The following is a 22,653-nucleotide window of genomic DNA, read 5'->3' as shown; positions in this document are numbered from 1 at the left end:
ATCCTTCAATTCCCACTCCACTACCCTATGAAATGCAGTGAAAACAGAATCTAAAGAGTCGGCTCTTGTGATCGATTGGTGATGGAGCACACTACTAATTTAACAAAGGGGCAGTTGCTGCTCCTTTGGAGCATCTGGGTCTCAGCAGTTTTACCACTCTCCTAATTGGGCAGGTGCGGACCTTGTTGTTTAAAAGTTGGCTTGACGTCTTCCTGCAGACACCGTGCTAAATTTAAAAAGTGCTGCGTACATGATTCCGAAGTCTGTGTTCGGAGGGCAACATTTTAAATCCAGGCAGAAACACAGCCCAGTCTTCATGGCTCAACGAGTCGACCGGGTCCCTAACTGAGCAGTGCAGAATGGGAGGATCCCAGGATCGGATCCCAGACTGTGCTGTTTTCAGTCTCTGTCAGGGCAACACTAGAATTGGCCTCAATTGACTGGGTTAGGTGAGGAGACGTTGCCCAGAGATCCCAGTCTGTGATGCCTGCCTGGTTGTGCTCCTATCTATTGGCTGCTTTGAAATGTTAACACAATTTCTTGCCATTCCACAATTAAACAAGTAGCAGTTCATTGCAACCGGAGATACTCTGACTTTAAGGTATGAAGCGATCATGTGACCCATCCTCAGGGTTTAATTACGAGCAAGAAAATCTAATTTTGAAAGATGCAAGCTTGTTTACTGGCATCAGAAATCGAATCCAGCAGAGACTTGCAAATGATATGATTTATGAAGAGAGCAGAGAATCCATCATTACTTTGGGTGAAAACAGCCTGTTCAGCCCATTAGGCTGATATATCCCCTTTAAAATTTGTGAAACTGCTCCTCCGTGAACAAAAATTGATGGAAAACTCCCAGAAACTGTGTTGAAGGCGAGCGAGCGAGTTCTCTGGTGCCTTTGCCCGCATTTACCCATCGATGTTCACCACCAAGGACAGATTAACCAGTCATCCATCTCGTTGCTGTGCGTGGGATCTTGCTTTGTACAAATTGGCTGCTGCATTTGCCAGCATTACCATGACTACACTTCAAAATAATTCATTGACTGACTGTAAAGAATGTGGAGAGGCATGTATACATGTCCTTTTCTTTCTATAACATGTGCAACAGTGGGAAAGATATAAAACTAATCGTGTATTCTGTTCTTTTGGAGGAGTCCAGACTACACTGCAGTTACCAATAATCTGAGAGGAAGTGTTATATTAGTATTGTGTTACTGTGGGTGATGTTTCTTCTTCATTAGTGATTCAAAAGCACATTTAGAAATTACCTGCAGCTACATATTTTCTTGGAAGTTAGAGCTGAATCTATTAATTTCATTTCTAAAGGAAAGTTAATTTTTGGTAAAGTGTAATTAGCTGTTTCAAGCCCCGCAGGGTAATATTTTCAGAACTGCGTGCAGACTCCATATACTGGTCTCTGCACAATTCAGTGCAATTATTGGATGCATTTAGCCTGCTGGTATCCACATGCTGTAGAGAAAGCACATTCAAAGACCAAGATGCTACTTCAATCCACTACCTCTCATTACTCGTGCCACCAGTGACAGATTGGTGTTGCAGCTTACTGTTGGACTGCTCAGTCTACCTCTCCAGCCTCAACTCAATTTTGGAAGAGGAGGAAGAACAACTTGCGTTCACGTAGTTCCTTTAAAGTAGAAAAAGATGACCCCAACGCATTTCAGAGACAGCAGGAGAAATGGCAATGCTGAGCCAAAGGAGATGTTAGGAGAGCTGACCAAATGTTTGGTCGAAGGGGTCTGTTTTAAAGAGAGTTTGAATGGGGTTAGGGAGGTCCATGAGAAGACAGTGACACAGCAGATGAGTGTTGGGGGTGGGGGGGGGAGGTTGCTGGTTTGTCAGGTTGCAGGAAGTTAGAGAGAGTTTCTTAATGTCGTGGACAACTCTTTACACTAGATGACCAGCAAGTTTCGAGCAGATCAAAGTGCATCTTTCACCGAGTATTTTTTTCCAAAAATATACTTTATTCATAAAATTTGTAAAAAAAATAATAAAATTACCAAACAGTTCAAATTGGATATTTCATAAAGTGCAATACGGGTAAGTTTCTTTCAATACAGCACATGGGATGCCTCACGACCCTTGCCATTTTAGGTTATATTTACAATGTACGTTTGCAATTCATCCTAAAAACGTTCTCTGTTGCATACAGCCTGAGGGGTTTTACACGGGTTCCAGCCCCTCGGTATACTATGGCGGGAGGGCCTTACACAGTGGCCTTTCCCCATTGAGCCTTTGTGGCAGTTGCGCCATGCATTAATGCAGGGTTGCCCAACCTTTTCGGGTGGAGGGCTGCATTACAATTTTGCTCAGCCTGGGGGCCAGTGAGCAAATTTTGAAAGATAAAGGCATTAAAAATTTAATTTTACTAATAAAAACAACAAATGTGCATTTTTGTCAAGAAGCTTTAAATGAGAAGACTAATTTATTGACTTGCTTTCTTGTCGTTATTTGAAAACTGATTTGGTGACATACCTGGCATTGTTTTTGCTTGCATAAGTAATCAATCTCTGCCCGCACACTCGATGTAGTGATGAAGAGTATTCTGGATAGATGTCCATCTGACAGGAGCGATCGTAATCTCTCTCTCTCTGTCTCTATCTCTCTGTGTTGTTCCCCCCTCTCTGTGTTGTTCCCCCCTCTCTGTGTTGTTCCCCCCTCTCTGTGTTGTTCCCCCCTCTCTGTGTTGTTCCCCCCTCTCTGTGTTGTTCCCCCCTCTCTGTGTTGTTCCCCCCTCTCTCTCTGTCCCCAATTCTCTTTGTGTTAGAGAAATTTCCAAGCCTGTTTGTGAAGAAGACACTGAGACTAGGATGCTTTGGTGGAGATTTTTTTATTGCTTGTCAGAGAGCTTACTTCTGCTCTCCGAACAACACCACCAGCCAGTGCTGTCTGTTTCTTTATATATACACACTTGAATACAATAAACTAATTCATACCCAACACCTGTTTACCCTATTATCTTGAACTACCAGGTATTTATTATCCATTAACACTTTGCTCCCTCCCCCTCCCCCTCTCTCTCTTTTTCTGCCTCCCCCTCTCTCTCTCCCTGTTTCCCCCCCACCCGACCCCCCCCCACACTGCTCTCTCTGACAGTTGACTGAGCGGGAGCACTCAGCACAGCAGCTTTGTGCTCGGTCAGTTTGTTTTAAAAATCGCGCTGAGTTTCACAGCTGACAGCTGCGAAGCAGGAACGCGCTTCACAACATCGGACAGATTCGGGGTTTTCTGGCGGGCTTTTGAAAAAAAAAAAAGTCGGAAAACCCCGAATCTGTCAAAGGTGGGAAGCGTGTTCATGCTTCAGCAGCTGAACTGTGAAATTCAGCGCGATATTTTTTAAAAAGGCCACTCTGCAAGAAGTAGACAGTGGGAAATTTCCCATCTCCGGTCACGGAGCCCTAACGAGGATGAGGAACGACCCAGGGATACAGTTTACACCTGCGGGCTGGATGGAAACCTTTGCTGATCTGGGTCCTAGCCTGTGGGCCCTATGTTGGACAACCCTGTTTTAGTGCATCCAGGAGGTTGCAGAAATAGGGAGGAATTTAACACGAGGATGAGTGTGGGAAATTTGATTGATGTGGGGGACTGAGAACCAGTGTAGGTCAGTGTGTACAGAGGTGGTGAGTGAACAGGACATTGATGCTGGCAGCAGAGGTTCGGATGAGCTAAGATTTATGCAGGGTGGTGGATGGGTGTTATTTGAATGATGTAATCTATGATTGGGTGTTCAATGCACATAATATGCAAATTTTGCATGGCCGTCCTTACAGTTTAGTGAAATCCTCGCGACATCGCTGCAGTTGATTATCCGTCATTCTGTCTCTGGGTCACACTCAATGCCTTTCTCTTATTCATTCCAAACTGCAAGGCTTGAACGCATGATCAAGGCTGGCCCTTCAGTGCATCACTGAAGGAATGCTGTACCTTTCAGATGAGATGTTAAATTGGGGCCCCAACTGCTTGTTCAGGTGGACATCAAAGAGCCTATGGCACTATTGGAAGAACCGGGATTTCTCCTGCTATCCTGTCTAACATTCCTAACTTGGTCAAAAACTCCCCTGAAAAAAGAGCAAACTGCTTATTCGGAGCAGGTGAGTGGGGAGCACTGCCCATCCACTCTGTATAGCACTGTGTCTGTTATAGTTTTAGATAACTCGCATATTAAAAACTTGACTTGAAAACTTGCCTCGCGGCATGTTGTGCAAAGTAAATGTCCGGAATTTATTTTGCCGGTTCCAAGTCATTTTAACCTGCTTAAAATTGTGAAACAATACTCTTAACAGAAGGAGGGACATTCACCATAGGCACATTCTACTGTATGTTAATTGTAATAGTTTCAAATAACTTGTGTCTTAAATACTGCAATACCCAATACTGCAACATATATAAAGCTGCACGGCTATGGGGAACGAGCAAGGGATGGGACTAATTGGATAGCTCTTTCAAAGAGCCAGCACAGATGTGATTGGCCAAATGGCCTCTGTCGGTGCTTTATGATTCAATGATTGGTCTCATCTACTGTTTATGGGACTTCTGCTGTGTGCAAAATGACTGCCACGCTTCCAACATAGCAAGAAGCAGTTTGGGACGTCCCAGGAGTTTGTAATGTGCTTTAGAATGCAGGTTCTTTCTTTGGACGTTTGCTACCATCACTTGTAAAGGGACCAAAAGTTAACGAGAGTTTTAGCTTCTGTAGTGTTTTCGAGGTCTCTATATTGGTTCCACTATGGAAATGTGTGGAATGAAAGATGAATAAAGAATTGCATTTCCATAGCACCTTTCACAACCTCAGGATGTCCCATAGCACTTTACAGCCAATGAAGTACCTTTTGAAGGGTAGTCATGCAGGAAATGGGGCAACCAATTTGTGCACAGCAAGCTCCCACAAACAGCAATGTGATGATGACCAGAAAATCTCTCTTATTTTAGTGATGTTGATTGAGGGATAAACATTGGCCAGGACACTGGGGAGAACTCCTCTGCTCTTCAAAGTAGTGTCATGGGATCTTTTACAACCACTTGAGAGGGCAGACGGGGCCTCAGTTTAACAGCACTTCCGACAGTGCAGCACTAGGGGGGAGGCGGTGGCATAGTGGTATTGTCCATGAACTAGTAACCCGGAGACCCAGGGTATTGCTCTGGGGACATGGGTTCAAATCCCACCAGAGCAGAAGGTGGAATTTGAATTCAATTAATAAATCTGGAATTAAAAAGCTAGTCTAATGATGGCTATGAAACCATTGTCGATTGTTGTAAAAAAAAAAAAACCCATCTGGTTCACTAATGTCCTTTAGGGAAGGAAATCTGCTGTCCTTACCTGGTCTGACCTACATGTGACCTGACCTACATGTGACTCCAGACCCACAGCAATGTGGTTGACTCTTACATGCCCTCTGAAATGGCCTAGCAAGCCACTCAGGGCAATTAGGGATGGGCAATAAATGCTGGCCTGGCCAGCGACGCCCACATCCCATGAATGAATAAATAAAAAAAAAGAATAAATAACTGGACAGGAGTGGAGGTGGGTTCCCAAACGCTCACAAGAAGGATGGTCTCTTGGACAAGGTACTAGGGACTGCCAGCTCAGTCCTTGCCTTCAGGAGAACAAATTTTGGAGAGGAGAGTCCTACATGTTTCATGTTAAATAAAACAAAAGTACTCTTTAAGGCAGTAATACATGGGGCTGGATGCTGCTCCCAATCTGGTATCATACTTCTCTGTATTATGTTATCCTGTGGCAATGAAAGAAGGTTTCACTGCTTAGTGGGGCAAGAATTCAGACAAGCAGGAAATTGCAGTGATACTTTACAATTATCACCTGACACTGGCTACTGACATGATTCTGGAACTGAGCTGAAGGCTACTTTCAGTTATTTTGATCCGAAACCAAATCAGGGAATACTCAGCAGGTCAGGAAGCCTATGTGGAAAGAGAAACAGAGTTAAAGTTTCAGGTTGGGCATCTTCCATCAGACCCGGAAGGTACGAAGAGGTGAACATCTTCCAGTTCTGATGAAAAGTTATCGACCTGAAATGTTAACTCTTGTTCTCTCCACAGATGCTGCCTGACCTGCTGAGTGTCTCCAGCAGTTCCTGTTGTGATTTTCTGATTTCCAGTATCCACTGGTATTTTACTTCAGTATAGAACCAGGGACAAGTGGGCAGAGAAAAACGCAAATGTGCGGGGCAGCAGTGATCGAATGACGTAAGAACATAAGAACTAGGAGCAGGAGTATGCTATACAACCCGTTGAGCCTGCTCCGCCATTCAATGCGATCATAGTTGATCTTGGGCTTCAATTCCACTTTCCTGCCTGCTCCCCATATCCCTTGATTCACCAAAGACCAAAAATCTGTCTATCCCACCCTTAAATATATTCAACCATGAAGCATCCACAACTCTCTGGGGTAGAGAATTCAAAAGATTCACAACCCTCTGAGTAAAAAATTTCTCCTCATCTCAGTCCTAAATGATCGACCCCTTATCCTGAGACTGTGTCCCCGTGTTCTGGATTCCCCAGCCAGGGGAAACAAACTCTGTGTCTACCCGATCAAGCCCCTTCAGAATCTTGTATGTTTCAATGTGATCATCTCTCATTCTTCTAAACTCCAGGGAATATAGGCCCAATTTACTCAGCTTCTCATCGTAGGACAAACCTCTCATCTCAAGAACCAATCTAGTGAACTTCTGCTGTACTGCCTCCAATGCAAGTACATCCTTCATTAAATATGTCATTGTCGACAGGAATAGTGCCGGAAGACTGGAGGATAGCAAATGTTGTCCCCTTGTTCAAGAAGGGGAGTAGAGACAGCCCTGGTAATTATAGACCTGTGAGCCTTACTTCGGTTGTGGGTAAAATGTTGGAAAAGGTTATAAGAGACAGGATTTATAATCATCTTGAAAAGAATAAGTTCATTAGCGATAGTCAGCACGGTTTTGTGAAGGGTAGGTCGTGCCTCACAAACCTTATTGAGTTTTTCGAGAAGGTGACCAAACAGGTGGATGAGGGTAAAGCAGTGGATGTGGTGTATATGGATTTCAGTAAGGCGTTGATAAGGTTCCCCACGGTAGGCTATTGCAGAAAATACGGAAGTATGGGGTTGAAGGTGATTTAGAGCTTTGGATCAGAAATTGGCTAGCTGAAAGAAGACAGAGGGTGGTGGTTGATGGCAAATGTTCATCCTGGAGTTTAGTTACTAGTGGTGTACCGCAAGGATCTGTTTTGGGGCCACTGCTGTTTGTCATTTTTATAAATGACCTGGATGAGGGTGTAGAAGGGTGGGTTAGTAAATTTGCGGATGACACTAAGGTCGGTGGAGTTGTGAATAGTGCCGAAGGATGTTGTAGGGTACAGAGGGACATAGATAGGCTGCAGAGCTGGACTGAGAGATGGCAAATGGAGTTTAATGCGGAAAAGTGAGGTGATTCACTTTGGAAGGAGTAACAGGAATGCAGAGTACTGGGCTAATGGGAAGATTCTTGGTAGTGTAGATGAACAGAGAGATCTTGGTGTCCAGGTGCATAAATCCCTGAAGGTTGCTACCCAGGTTAATAGGGCTGTTAAGAAGGCATATGGTGTGTTAGCTTTTATTAGTAGGGGGATCGAGTTTCAGAGCCACGAGGTCATGCTGCAGCTGTACAAAACTCTGGTGAGACCGCACCTGGAGTATTGCGTGCAGTTCTGGTCACTGCATTATAGGAAGGATGTGGAAGCTATGGAAAGGGTGCAGAGGAGATTTACTAGGATGTTGCCTGGTATGGAGGGAAGGTCTTACAAGGAAAGGCTGAGGGACTTGAGGTTGTTTTCGTTGGAGAGAAGGAGGAGGAGAGGTGACTTAATAGAGACATATAAGATAATCAGAGGGTTGGATAGGGTGGATAGTGAGAGTCTTTTTCCTCAGATGGTGATGGCAAACACGAGGGGACATAGCTTTAAGTTGAGGGGTGATAGATATAGGACAGATGTCAGAGGTAGTTTCTTTACTCGGAGAGTAGTAGGGGCGTGGAACGCCCTGCCTGCAACAGTAGTAGACTCGCCAACTTTAAGGGCATTTAAGTGGTCATTGGATAGACATATGGATGAAAATGGAATAGTGTAGGTCAGATGGTTTCACAGGTCGGCGCAACATCGAGGGCCGAAGGGCCTGTACTGCGCTGTAATGTTCTAATTCTAATTCTAATGGAGACCAAAACTGCACATCGTATTCCACGTGTGCTCTCACCAAAGCTCTGTATCATTGTAGCAAGACTTTATTCTTGTACTCCAATCCCCTTGCAATAAAGGCCAACATGCCATTTGCCTTCCCTAATAGCCTGCTGTACCTACATTATGGTGCAAGGCAAAAGGAAGTGATAATGAGACAAATAAAATAATAAAAGGTGGGTCCGGAGGAGGTATAAATGATTGCAGCAGAATAGCATAAGAACAAGGAGAAGGATAGAAAACATTGAGGGCGGTGAAAGGAGAAGGCGGCAGTGGCCTGGAAATATGGTGGAAGCAGGAATCTCAAAGTTGGGGTTTGTGTTCACGTGTTGAAGTCACTGATCATACCTGCGGGAATTTTTGGCTGTTGGTCTTTTACATTTGTTCAAGGACAGTTTAGCTGATGTCGAGATTTTGGACACATACTAACAGAGCTACCTATAGGAAGTAAAAATGCCTCACGTGCAAAAAGGGCAGCGGTGAATTTCCCACACGGTCATTATTTTCAAAGTAAGCTGTTTCTAAATTTGAATACTTGCAAAAAACAAAAGGTTGTTTTGAAACACAAATATAACTTGTTGGTATGAACTCTCCCATGTAGCAATTTGATAGCCTTGGATTTTAGGTCAGCTGGCAGCACTTTCGCTTTGAGTCAGAATATCGCAGGAACAGGCGCCACTCCAGTGCTTGATTACATAATCCAGCCTGACATCTCAATCTTGTTCGTCAGTGGTGCCATCTTTCAGATGAGGCTTGCAACCGAGGTTCCATCTGCCTGTTTAGCTACAATTAAAAGATCCAATGGCATACTAAAAGGTCAGGGTGTTCCCTCGGCATTTATTCCTCAAATCAACTGCACCAAATCGGTTACTCCTTCCATTTGTTGCTTCTGGGATCTCTCTATGTGCAAATTGGCTCCTGTTGTGCCTATGCAACAGTGGTGACTCCACTTCTAAAGGGAACCCATTGACTGTGAATACATTGGGATGATCGGGTGATGTATAAATGCAAGTTCTTTGCTGAGACACTGAGAGGCTGTTTCCCCCCAGTCTGTAGAGTCTGGAACTACGGGTCACAATCTCAGGATAAGGGGTCGGCCATTCAGAACTGAGATGAGACATTTCTTCACTCGGGGTTGTGGATCTTTGGAATTCTCTACCCCAGAGGGTTGTGGATGCTCAGTCATTGAGTATATTCAAGACTGTGATCGATAGATTTTAGGATACAAAGGGAGTCGAGCATGGGAAAGTGGAATTGAGGTAAAAGATCAGCCATGATCTTGCTGAATGTGGAGCAAGCTCGAGGGGCTGAATGGCCTCCTTTTTCCTATATCTTATGTTCCTTCATTTTGCAGTCGGCTCATGTATGTGAGTTGTCTTTCCCAGAAAGGTTAGCGTAATTTCTGCCACCATGTAGTTTCAGAAGTAGCAAAGGTTCCTTTAGTGCTTTTCAACATTGTTCCTATCAGTATTAAATATTATTGCAGAATTCGATCAGATCAACATGACCTTTGGTTGAGCATAAAACAAAGACGGAAAACCCTGGAAATACCCGGCGGTTCAGACAGCGTCTGTGGAGAGACGTAGGGCTGGATTTTGTTCTCCCCCAGGTGTCGTGTTCCAAAGCGGAGGGGGGAAGCCTTAAGATGGCTCCGGATGAGGCCCACCACGGACCTCAACGCCGTGAGAGCCCGGCCTGATCCGCCCAGTGGCGACGAGGCTCTGTGGCAGCCCCCACCCTGCCACTGGGCAATGGGACCACAATTCGAATACTCACATTTAAATGAGCTGTCGAGCGGGAGATTGCCGTGGTTCTGCGCAGGCCGCCATTTTTTTTTGGAGCTCTTAAAATCCAGCCCATAGACTCGACTTGGATGATTTTAAGCAGGCTGGCCTGTCGGGAGACTGACAGGTTGGGGTGCAGTTCCCACTTTACCCCCCCCAATTGATTTTAACCTCCATTGATGTGTGATATTGAGCAGAGTATGTAAACCGGTGTTCCCCCTGCCCAATTAAAGTCAAACTACGATAGGCCATCAACCTGAAACATTAACCCTACATTTCTATCTCCAAAGATGCTACCTGTGCAGAGCCGTAGGATGCTTTACTACGTTAAAGGTGCTATACAATGCAAATTGTTGTTGTTTGTTGCCTGAACGTTTCTAGCATTTACGACATTTTGTGATTTTCCACTTTTCCTCCTTGTGGTTTCGCTGTCAGGGTCAGTGTGTCTTGCGGTGCTTGAGATAAGATACAACTGCCTGAGGTCAGCGTTGTTTACACTGCTGCAAACTTTGGACCTTGGAATGCAGCCAGGCAGCTGCCCCGGGGCACATGTCAATGCACTGGAAACACGCCGGCATGCTGATCCTTCACAGGGGCAAGCTGCACAAAGCAAAGACAAGAGTCTGCCGTTCGATCAGACCTATTTTTACCAGGCACCGACACTGATATTACATTGGATGTGAATTCCGACGAGTGGAGAGTGGGGCCAGTCTTGATATCAGCGGAGGAGAGGGGTGAGAGAGAGAGTACCAGTGCAAGAACTGAAACCAAACAAGACTTCAATAATGTACAGCTTAGAACACATCGGGTTTTGCGAAATTGGGAATCTTTGCAAAGCTTTGGTTAGGCCATAACTAGAGTATTGCATCCAATCCTGATCACTCTTTAGGAAGGATGTGAGGGTCTTTGAGAGGGTGTAAAGGAGATTTACCAGGATGGTTCCAGGAATGAGGGATTTTAGCGACAAGGTTAGGTTGGAGAAGCTGGTCTTGATCTCCTCGGAGCAAAAAAGATTGAGGGGATATTGGGTAGAGGTGTTCAAGGTTATGACAGGTTTAGATAAGGTAGACAAAGAAAAGCTGTTCCCATTAGTTGATTGTACAAGGACCAGGGAACACAGATTTAAGGTTTTGGGCAAGAGATGCAGGGGAAAGTGAAGAAGAACATTTTTACACAGCGAGTGGTAACGACCAGGATCTCGCTGACTACGAGCATGGTGGAAGCAGAGACGATGAATGATTTCAAAAGGAAATTGGATGGGCACATGAGTGAAATAAAAGTTACAGGGCTATGGGGAACGAGCGGGGGAATGGGACTGACTGGATTACTCTACTGAGAGCTGGCATGGACTCTGTGGGCCGAATGGCCTCCTTCTGTGCTGCTATGACTCTATAACAAATAACCAAATTGGCCAGAGCAGGTTAAAGACTCAGCCTGAGCAGCTTCGCTGAGTGGTCAAAATCCGTGTTACAATTAACGGATTTGTATCACACTTTTTGTACAGATTATTGTTGACTTCACCAGAAATACTTAGCGTATTCCATGTTTTTGGCAATATGCATACTAGTGTGTCTAGGCCCCAAGCACTGGAATTCCCTCCCAGAGCTCCTGAACCTCCTTTTAAGATGCTGCTTAAAACCTACCTCTTCGACCAAGCTTTTGATCACCTGTCCTAATATCTCCTTATGTGGCTTGGTGCCAAATTTTGTGTTTGATCAGTCCTGTGAAGCACCTTGGGAAGTTTTACTGAGTTCAGGGTGCTATGCGAATGCAAGTTGTTTTTTATGCATATGTGCTCAGCTGTGAAGCAAGCGTGTTGTTACGTCAGTAAGCTGGGACTTTTCTGGCTTAATTGTGGAAAACGGGCAACAAGTCATGTGACCCACTTGTTGCAGAATGATCGCCATGAGGGCAAATCACGTCTTATTCCCAAGCCAATGGCGTGCCAGTCAGTTGGCGTCACAAGCTGTCATTTCATCTGTGTTTTGTTTGTTTGTGTATTGCAGGTTTCCAAGGTCTTGCCCGGGAGAGAATGTCTGGTGATCCCATCCAGTGAGGAAATTGAACGGTGTATCTTTCTGGGCTTGGTGGCAAGGGCAGTGCTGGTTTCTTCAGGATGGCCGGTGGTCCCTCTAGTCTAGTGCCAATTGAAGTCTGAAAGAGGAGGGGTGGGGGGGTGGGAGGTAGGGATAAAGGACGAGCACCAGCCAGAGAGCAATGGGATTGTTTTGCCATGGTCACGTAGAATAAATGGCAGTTCATGAGGAGTGGATTACTACTTGCTGCTGCTGGTCGTCCCTGCTATTGCGTGGACCTCTCTTGGACTCATTCTCGTTCTGCGAGGCTCGCGCCGCCCAGTGCTCACAATGGTTAACTTTTGGAAGTTTGTACGGAATTTTCGCCAGCTGGAGCTGCACCGCTTGATTTTATTGCTGATCGCCTTCAGTTTAATCTCCATGTGTTTCCTGGCATACTATGTGACCAATAGCCCAAAGATTAAGGAGGCCCTACCATTGCCCATCAGCAATTGCAACAGTCAACACAGAATGTCTCTGCCGCCCCAGTCTGTCCGGCGCTTTATGCCTGCGGTGGACACGTCGAGGACTGACCCTGTGGTCCTGGTTTTTGCCGAAAGTATTTATTCTCAACTAGGACAAGAAATTGTGACCATTTTAGAGTCCAGCCGCTTTAAATATAGGATAGAATTAGCCCCGGGGAAAGGGGATGTGCCAACCTTAACGGAGAAAGATCGGGGACGATATGCCCTCATTGTATATGAAAATGTTCTGAAATATGTGAACCTAGATGCCTGGAACAGAGAGCTGCTGGATAAATACTGCATAGAGTACAGCGTTGGAATTATTGGTTTCTTCAAAGCCAATGAAAACAGCTTGCTAAGCGCTCAACTTAAGGGTTTCCCTCTGTACCTGCACTCCAACCTCGGATTGAAGGACTATCACATCAACCCAAATGCGCCGCTGCTTTACGTGACGCGGGCCAACGAGGTGGAGCAGGGCCTTTTGCCAGGAGATGACTGGACAGTCTTTCAGTCCAACCACAGCACCTACGAGCCGGTCCTCCTGGCCAGCACCAAGTCAGCAGAGTTTATCCCCCACCTGAGCACGCACAAAGCACTACATGCGACTGTCGTCCAGGACTTGGGTTTGTACGATGGCATTCAGAGAGTCTTCTTTGGGAACAACCTAAACTTCTGGCTGCACAAGCTGATTTTCGTGGACGCGATTGCCTACCTTACAGGCAAGCGCCTGTGTCTGCGCCTGGACCGCTACCTCTTGGTGGACATTGATGACATCTTTGTGGGAAAGGAAGGAACAAGAATGAAAGTCTTGGATGTTGAGGTAAGCAGAAACAAACATGCTGTATTTTCATTCAATCATAGAATGATACAACACAAATGGAGAATGAGCTGTCCAATTTGTCCTTTCCCCATGTCCCTGCCAATTTTTTCCCTCCTTCAAGTATTTCTCCAATTCCATTTTGAAAGTTACCCTTTCAGGCAGCGCATTCCAGATCACAACAACTCGCTGCATTAAAAAAAATTCTCCTCATCTCATCCCTGGACCTTTTGCTAATTACCTTAAAAGTTAAAACTGGACTCATTCTTAACCCACTCGCGTAGAATTCGGACTCTCAGTTTTTCTTTCCAGTAACAGCCAGTACATTGGCAGACCCACTTTCAATGGCAGTTTTCAGGCAACTTCCAAACAATTATTTGTTTTGACCAATATGGAATTTTAAATCGGCCCAAGAAAATATTTCAGATCTAGTTAAGTACTGAAACGTGAAGTTTTGATAATTAAAATCGATTTATGTTGACAAATGATCATTATTTGCATATTGGGTTGACTTGTGGCTCTTCTTGGGGACATTCTAGATTAAATGACTTGATTGTCTTACTTTTGAAGACCGTGCTTAATTTCGTGGAATTGGTGTTGAATTTAGGTTGATGGTATACTTTGATTTGCAATCCTCCATTGGGCAAAATTCCACCTGATGAAATTATTTTTAGAGATTGCAATATTTTAAATCAGAGACTTCCTATTACATGTCTTTCCTTATAATGTTATGTTCGTAAGCTGAAGGGAATTGTTACTGTAATTGCTTTTATTTAGGAAAAACTACAACTTTTCCAGTCTGTCCACATTACTTACAGTCTTTCGTCTCTGGTACCATTCTTGTAAACCTCCTCAGCACCCTCTCTAGTAGTCTTAAACAATGTCAACCTTTACAATTGAGCACAGTTCTTCAGAGAGAATGATAAGGTTATAAAGGCTGCATTTTAGAAAATTATTTGTCATATATCTTTTGCGGGGGAGGGCATTAAATAGAAACATTGGTAATTATGCCTATCAAAAACCATCGGCTCATTTTAAAATTTGTGGTCTTGAAGTTTATGTATTGCTAACAGTTAGAAAAAGTAGCAGCTGATGGATTCTCAAATCCTTCAGTCCATCTTCCAGTTGATCTTTTCCGTTGTCAAAGGCAACCTTCAGTCCCAGTGGCAACGGCTCATTTTTCTTCTGATGCATAGGCAAGCTGACACAGGTTAAAATGCTAACAGCTGACACTCAGGGCTGAATTTTACCAGCCCCTCGACGTCAGGGCTCGTTGCGGGGGAGGGGCCTATAAAATACTTGCAGGAGAGGCCCACCACGACCCCCGAGGCCAAGAAAGCCCCGTCGCGTTTTACCGGCAGCAGCGAGGCCTTGGTGTAACCCACCCAGTCCCCCTGCCGCTTGGCGGTGGGGACCTCATTTAAATATTAAAACTAATTAAAAGAACATGCAAGTCAACGTGCCTGTTCCCGGCGGCCATCCCACGCCGATTTTGCGGCCACCATCCGCAACTAGTGCGTCTTCGGGATGTGAAATTATCGGGGGGGGGTGGGGGAGGGGAGCGGGGAAAACACTTTCTTTTGGCTATGAGGATGGTGGGATGATGTTGAAGGGCAAATGTGAAGAGGTTGGGGGAAAGTTCGGGTTGGGACTAAAATAACTTTTCATCATATAGTCCATTAATAAAACCATTGGGGGTTTGGAAAAGGCCCTCCAGCTTTTAATTATTTGTTTAATGAAAATCAACAATGATATAATTTTAAAAAGTCAAATTTTTGCTAGGGCTTGAAGCCCTTTAAAAATGACACCTGCGCAATGGCGTCGGACGCCATTTCTGGGGATGGAGCAGCCACCCCCTCTCTGTCATCGGGGGCGTCGCTCCGCCCCTTCCATTTAAATGAGCGAAATATTGCGGGGCTCAGCGGCGCTTCCGTGCCTGAAGGCCGTCGACTTCAAAGCGCAGCGCGCTAATAAAATTCAGCTCTTCGTGGTCACTCTTGGCCTATGATTGTCCAGGAGCAGAAGATCTAAAACGGAAGGAATTTCAATATTTCATCAAATCATAGGATGGTTATTTTTTTTTTAACATCCCGCCCTACTAGAATCATAAAAGGTTACAGCACAGAGGGGGCCACTTGGCCTGTTGAGTCTTCGCTGGCTTCCTCCAGACGAACGTTTTTCCTCCTGTTGCCATTGATTTTTTTCTTTGACTGCAGCTTAACACTCGCCAGAGAAAAACATCTCCCTATTTTAAGAAGCAGTACTTTCCAGAGAGGTGAGTGCTGACTCCTTTCTTAGAATCATACAGTACAGACGGAGGCTATTTGACCCGTTGTTCCTGTGCTGGCCCTTTGAACGAGCTATCCGATTAGAGATACTCCCCTTGTCTTTCTCCATTGCCGCTATAGGTTTATATATATATTGCTGTAGCTTCCTCAATATTACCACCGCCCCCCTTTTCCAGCACAGGTTTTCATGATAATCCTTTGGGATCCAGTAAAAATGTGGATATTGCAAATGTCTTTACTTCTGTTGAAGAGTATTATTTTACACAGAACTCAAGTTTTGAGCTAGTTAAAAACTGAATTGGAACTGCCAGAACAAATGCCACACATTCTCCTTGTGTAACCTGCCCTGAGCCAGGTTACCAAGACAATTCTTTAACATGCAAGTTTTTTACACCTATTACCAAGTATGGGGAGTGGATGGTGATAGCTTGCAAGTGGGCCCCTGGTGACATAAATTAGAGGCAGATGCATTTCTTGGAATGGGGGAAGGAACGTGGAAGCGAAAAGCTGGCATGGTGGGACGTTCCACTGAAGCTTTGTCTCCCGTATCAGCTACTCCTCTCTCTGGTGCTTTTCAGTCCCATTAATGTTTCTCTCATTTCCTCCTTTTCCGAACCACTACTTTTCAATGGATCGCTTTTGTTCATGTGACTTACTGCTCCTTTTCTATTGGTCTACTTCTTAAGCCCCCCCCCCCCCTGCTTTTATTGAGGCCATTGAGCAGTCAGGTCGCAAACTCTGGTCCAGTGTATTCCTGGAGGTTGCCTCACATAATCTCTAGCCTCTATGGGCCCACCCCCTCTCTCCTGCCATTGGTTGCCCAATACATACCATCCTTATATGTCTACCTTCCCACAGCCAATCAGTAAACGAACAAACTCGTCACATGATTGGATGATTCCTGACTGTCAGTCAAAAAGCCTTTTCTCCCCCATCTCCGCTACCTTAAACAAAACACGGAAACATTTTAAGAATTTTTTTTAAAACCCTGATGACTTTTATCCCGGGCGTTGCTCACAGCAGTGTCTAGGAGATTGATCTTTAATTTTTGGGCAATGGAGCAGGACTGCTGGAAAGGTCTTTCCAAAATCCTAATTTTAGTTATATACTGAGGAAGCCTTTGCACATGGTTAACATGATGTGGGAGATAGATGTTTCCATGGTGACAGAGTGTGGTTTGTTGGATTGCATGAAGAACTGAAATAGTAGAGGAGAGGAGCAGAGACCATGAAAGTGTTGACTGATATTTGGTCCGGTGATGGTACTCTTGTACTTTTTCCTCATTTACAAGGCCGATATGATAATACCATAAACAAAAATCTACAGTATTGTTTTTGGTGAGTCGCCACCAGTTAAGGAATGCTGGGGAACTCGGGACTGCTCATCTCAAAGGCACTGATTTAAAAAAAAAATAACTTCTCGCAAATTAAGGTAAAAGAAAAAATGAAAGACTTGCATTTATAAAGTGCCTTTCGTGACCTCAGGAAATCGCAAAGTGCTTTACAGCCAATCAAGGCACTTTGGAAGTGTCGTCCTTATTGTAATGTGCGAAGCATAGCAGCCAATTTGTGCACAGCAAGCTCCCACAAACTGCAATGTGATGATGACCAGATTAGGGGCGGCACAGTGGTTAGCACCGCAGCCTCACAGCTCCAGGGACCCGGGTTCGATTCTGGGTACTGCATGTGCGGAGTTTGCAAGTTCTCCTTTGACCGCGTGGGTTTCCGCCGGGTGCTCCGGTTTCCTCCCACAGCCAAAGACTTGCAGGTTGATAGGTAAATTGACCATTGTAAATTGCCCCTAGTGTTGGTAGGTGATAGGGAATATGGGATTACTGTAGGGTTAGTATAAATGGGTGGTTATTCGTCGGCACAGACTTGGTGGGCCGAAGGGCCTGTTTCAGTGCTGTATCTCTAAATAAATTAATAACCTATTGATGGCCGAGGAATAAATATTGGTAAGGACACCGGCAAGAACTTCCCTGCTCTTCTTTGAATCGTGCCGTGGGATCTTCTGCTTCCTCCAGTGAAGGCAAACAGAGCCTCAGTTTAACTTCTCATGGAAAATACAATGCAGAAATATTTCTATTTTGAGGCCGGATGAAGCTTGGCTTTCATCAAATGCTGATTGTTTCAAAAATGGCCACACTGGCAAGTACACTTGGCTGTAACTCCATCACGAATTACCTGCCTTCAAAAACTGTTTCAGTGGCTTTAGTTTTGGGGATGATGGACTTTTTTTCCTATTGACTTGACAGGTTTCACGTTGTAAATGCGAGGCATCCTGGGGGTGCGATTGGTCTTTGTTGATAATCGACCTGCCCCTGCTCGATCAACGTCAGTGTGGGGTGAGGTGGGGAGGATTGGGTCACCTTGAACAGCGGGTTGCTGATCTGGTATTGTATCGCTTGTCCGTGATCAACTTCACCCCCGAGACGTAGAATTACATTGAATGTATGGCGCAGAAACTATGTTTATGCTCCACATGAGCCTCCTCTCAGCTTACCTCTTCTCATCCTATCAGCGGATCATTCTATTCCTTTCTCCCCTACGTGCTTATCTAGCTTCTCCTGAAATGCATCCATGTTATTTGCCTCAACTGTGCAAGCTCCACATTCTTGCACTCAATATGGTCATTCTAATGAAGGTGTTTTGGCACAGGTCTAAGAGAAAGACGGAGCCTGTTTCAGGAGGGATTGGCGATAAGGCGCGTCGCAACTGAACAGCCCTGATGTTCAGATTTGCAGCAGCCGCAGTATTTTGCCTCTTCTAGACCTGCCAGTCCTGCAGGGTGAATCTGGTACAGAATTACAATAAGAGGGATTGACACCAATAATTAAGGATAATGAAAGTTCTGAGGGCATTGTCAATATAGCAGTCACCTGTGCATGCATTACTGCCTTTGTAGGTTATTGCTAATTTGACTAAAATGAAAAAAATGCTGTGGAAATTTGTTACACCAGGTTTCACTGCTGTATTCCCTATGTGACAAGTTAAATAATACACACGCACACACATGAATGAATCCTGTATTTGCTTTATTAACAACTATAAATGTGCTGACCATTTGTGAATCACTTTCACACTTCCTGCTAATTAATTTAATTTGCCCTCCCCACCGAAGAATTCCATAAACACTGCAAATGAAGAAAGCCAGAAGTGAATGAGCACTGCAGAGGATTTCATGCAATCTGCAAGCACAGAAACAGGCCATTTGGCCCAATAGGTCCATCCCATTGTTTATGCTCCACACGAGCTTCATCGCACACTACTTTCTCTCACTCTATCAACATGGCCTTCCAATCCTTTCTTCTTCATTTACTTATCCAGCTTCCCCTTACTGTGTCTCAGCTGTTCGCCTCAACCACTCCCTGTGGTAGTGAGTTCCACATCTCCCCACTCTCTGGCGAAGGAAGTTTCTCCTGAATTCTCAATTGGATTTATTAGTGCCTGTCATATTTATGGCGACTAATTTTGGTTCCCTCTACGTCTAGCCCATCAAAACCCCTTTACAATCTTAAAGAGCTCAATTGGGTCACCTCTCAGCCATCTCTCCTCGAGAGAAAAGAGGCCCACCCTGTTTAGTCTTTCCTTTGCTGTAACCCTTCATAACTGTTCGCGTCTGTTCTCTATTAAGAACATAAGAAATAGGAGCAGGAGTAGGCCATTCAGCCCCTCAAGCCTGCCCGCCATTCAATAAGATCATGGCTGATCTGTCCCAGGCCGCAACTCCTCCTTCGGGCCTGCTCTGCATAAGCCTCGACTCCCCGAGATATAAGAACTATTTGAACTGGTTTTAATTTGCCATAAAACTGCAGAAACATTTAATAAACTTCAAGAAGGATTTAGCTGCCTGGCCAAATTTTGCCATCGAGAGTTGAAGAATTGAGCAGCTGACCATCAGGGTGGGACGATTCTGAACACCCTGTTGTCATTTAGTACACTCTTGCTTTTCAGTTGGAGAGGTTGACATCTGAATCATGATCAGGAATCAACACCTATTTAGGGTAGGCTCCACTCAGTTTGGAGTTCGACTTTCTGAGCTATTTAATATATGCACCCTTCCCTGTGCAAATTATTCCCCTATTAAATAGCGCCAGAATACCAGGCATTCTCAACAGCTCTGTTTCATCGGTGTGGGTTAAACCTGGGATTCACAAGGTTGATCGAAGATTAATGGGAGCTAACAAATCCTGCCCATCTTTGATTAATGGCGCCACATAATTCTACAGCATTGAAAAATAGCTGTGATAGGCACTGCAGTGAAGGCAGGCTTCAGTATCGCAAAGTTAAAACTATTTCAGAGTGTTGTCCTGCTGCAGGGAGTCACCGACATGTCGGTGTAAAACCGTTTTACTGAACTACTTAGGCAAAAATAGAGTCAACGTGAAAGTAATATTTATTACATAGAATGTACAGCACAGAAACAGGCCATTTGGCTGAACTGGTCCAAATGAGCTTCGTCCTATCCCTGTTCATCTAACACTATTAGCATAACCTTCTGTGCCAGTTGGTATGTCTAGTACTTTCTTGTGTTTCATAACTTGCGTATAAGAGACTTTAATAAATGATTGAGAATTTGTATCAGAATTTTTTTTTTATTCGTTCATGGGATGTGGGCGCCACAGGCCAGGCCAGCATTTATTGCCCATCCCTAATTGCCCTTGAGAAGCTGGTGGTGAGCTGCCGCCTTGAACTGCTGCAGTCCCTGGGGTAGAGGTATACCAACAGTGCTGTTAGGAGGGAGTTCCAGTGACAGTGAAGGAACGGTGGTATAGTTCCAAGTCAGGATGGTGTGTGGCTTGGAGGGAAACTTGAAGGTGGTGGTGTTCCCAACCATTTGCTGCCCTTGTCCTTTTAAGTGGTAGAGGTCGTGGGTTTGGAAGGATGTTTGCAACATATTTTAGAAGCAGTCTGATGGAACCTGTAGAGATTAAATAGAAGCAGTTTTGACTGCTAGTCTAGATTTTGATGTCAGTTAGCTGGAGCAGGGGTTGCCACAGCTAACCTCAGGATTCCTCAGTTAAGGCGAGGGGATGAAAAATGCCACAACTTTTTGCCTCTGATTGTAACTCAGTGGCCACAGGCGAGCAGTACATTGTGGATCTTTGGTGAATCCAAAATTGATCTCAGCTGTGGTGCTTTCGTGGTTGAACCTCACCACCTGGTCTGATCTAAGAATATAGTTGCAAGCAGAGCCTAATGTCTTCAGGGGATCTGGGGTCTGAGGGGGAGTTGGAGGGAAGGAATGCTTGATATAAGAAGGTGGAGCTCTAGCCTCATGCTCGGACAATGGAAGATAATAACAACTGAGGGAAGTGCAGGAGATTAGATTTTTTTAGATTAGATTAGAGATACAGCACTGAAACAGGCCCTTCGGCCCACCGAGTCTGTGCCGAACATCAACCACCCATTTATACTAATCCTACACTAATCCCATATTCCTACCAAACATCCCCACCTGTCCCTACATTTCCCTACCACCTACCTATACTAGTGACAATTTATAATGGCCAATTTACCTATCAACCTGCAAGTCTTTTGGCTTGTGGGAGGAAACCGGAGCACCCAGAGAAAACCCACGCAGACACAGGGAGAACTTGCAAACTCCACACAGGCAGTACCCGGAATCGAACCCGGGTCCCTGGAGCTGTGAGGCTGCAGTGCTAACCACTGCGCCACTGTGCCACTCGTGGCTTTAATGGTTTGGATATTTATATATCACTAGTTGTTCAGTAGGTTGTTCAACCTTGCCCGTCTCAAAGCGAAGACCAAAGTACGGAAGGTCCTCATCAGGGAACTCCTCTTTGCTGACGATGCTACATTAACATCTCACACAGAAGAGTGTCTGCAGAGACTCATTGACAGGATTGCGGCTGCCTGCAACAAATTTGGCCTAATAGTCAGCGTCAAGAAAATGAACATCATGGGACAGGACGTCAGAAATGCTCCATCCATCAATATCGGCGACCACGCTCTGGAAATGGTTCAAGAGTTCGCCTACCTAGACTCAAACATCACCAGTAACCTGTCTCTCGATGCAGAAATCAACAAGCTCATGGGAACGGCGTCCGCTGCTATGTCCAGACTAGCCAAGACAGTGTGGGAAAATGGCGCACTGACACGGAACACAAAAGTCCGAGTGCATCAAGCCTGTGCCATCAGTACCTTGCTCTACGGCAGTGAGGCCTGGACAACGTATGTCAGCCAAGAGCGACGTCTCAATTCATTCCATCTTCACAGCCTCCGGAGAATCCTTGGCATCAGGTGGCAGGACCGTATCTCCAACACAGAAGTCCTCGAGGCGGCCAACATCCCCAGCATATACACCCTACTAAGCCAGCGGTGCTTGAGATGGCTTGGCCATGTGAGCTGCATGGAAGATGGCAGGATCCCCAAGGACACATCGTACAGCGAGCTCGTCACTGGTATCAGACCCACCGGCCATCCATGTCTCCGCTTTAAAGACATCTGCAAACGCGGCATGAAGTCCTGTGACATTGATCACAAGTCGTGGGAGTCAGTTGTCCGTGATCGCCAGAGCTGGCGGACAGCCATAAAGGTGGGGCTAAAGAGTGGTGAGTCGAAGAGACTTAGCTGTTTGCAAGAAAAAAGACAGAAGCGCAAGGAGAGAGCCAACTGTGCAACAGCCCCGACAACCAATTTTATCTGCAGTGCCTGTGGAAGAGTCTGTGTCTCTAGAATTGGCCTTTATAGCCACTCCAGGCGCTGCTTCAAAAACCACTGACCACCTCCAGGCGCTTACCCATTGTCTCTAGAGACAAGGAGGCCAAAGAGAAGAGAGAGAGAAAGAGAGGGAAGTGCAGGAGATTGGGGTACTCGTGACTTTAATGGTTTGGATATTTATTTATCACTAGTTGATTTCCTGCAATGATGCACACAGTAAATGAAGACCAAGGTGTTGTCATCAAGTGAAGCAGGGTTAGAGGATGAGGTGTAATTAGGTCTAATTATGCAGACTTTTAAAGACAAACATATT

General features: G+C 45.1%; 1 protein-coding gene across 12 annotated transcripts in view; it reads left to right on the top strand.

Annotated features, from left to right (window-relative positions):
- Positions 1–22,653, top strand: part of ndst2a (N-deacetylase/N-sulfotransferase (heparan glucosaminyl) 2a) — a 480,630-nt gene that overhangs the window by 366,740 nt on the left and 91,237 nt on the right. For all 12 annotated transcript variants that reach the window (XM_068020521.1, XM_068020523.1, XM_068020517.1 and 9 more), the window contains one exon: positions 12,017–13,369. In XM_068020521.1, the coding sequence (XP_067876622.1) occupies positions 12,377–13,369 (993 nt within the window). In that variant the 5' untranslated portion in view covers positions 12,017–12,376. The remainder of the gene's footprint in view (positions 1–12,016; positions 13,370–22,653) is intronic.

The sequence above is a fragment of the Heterodontus francisci genome, chromosome 42, assembly GCF_036365525.1.
Source record: "Heterodontus francisci isolate sHetFra1 chromosome 42, sHetFra1.hap1, whole genome shotgun sequence".
Classification (NCBI taxonomy): domain Eukaryota; kingdom Metazoa; phylum Chordata; class Chondrichthyes; order Heterodontiformes; family Heterodontidae; genus Heterodontus; species Heterodontus francisci.
The sequence above is the reverse complement of the archived record's forward strand: the minus strand, read 5'-3'. Positions and strand labels throughout refer to the sequence as shown.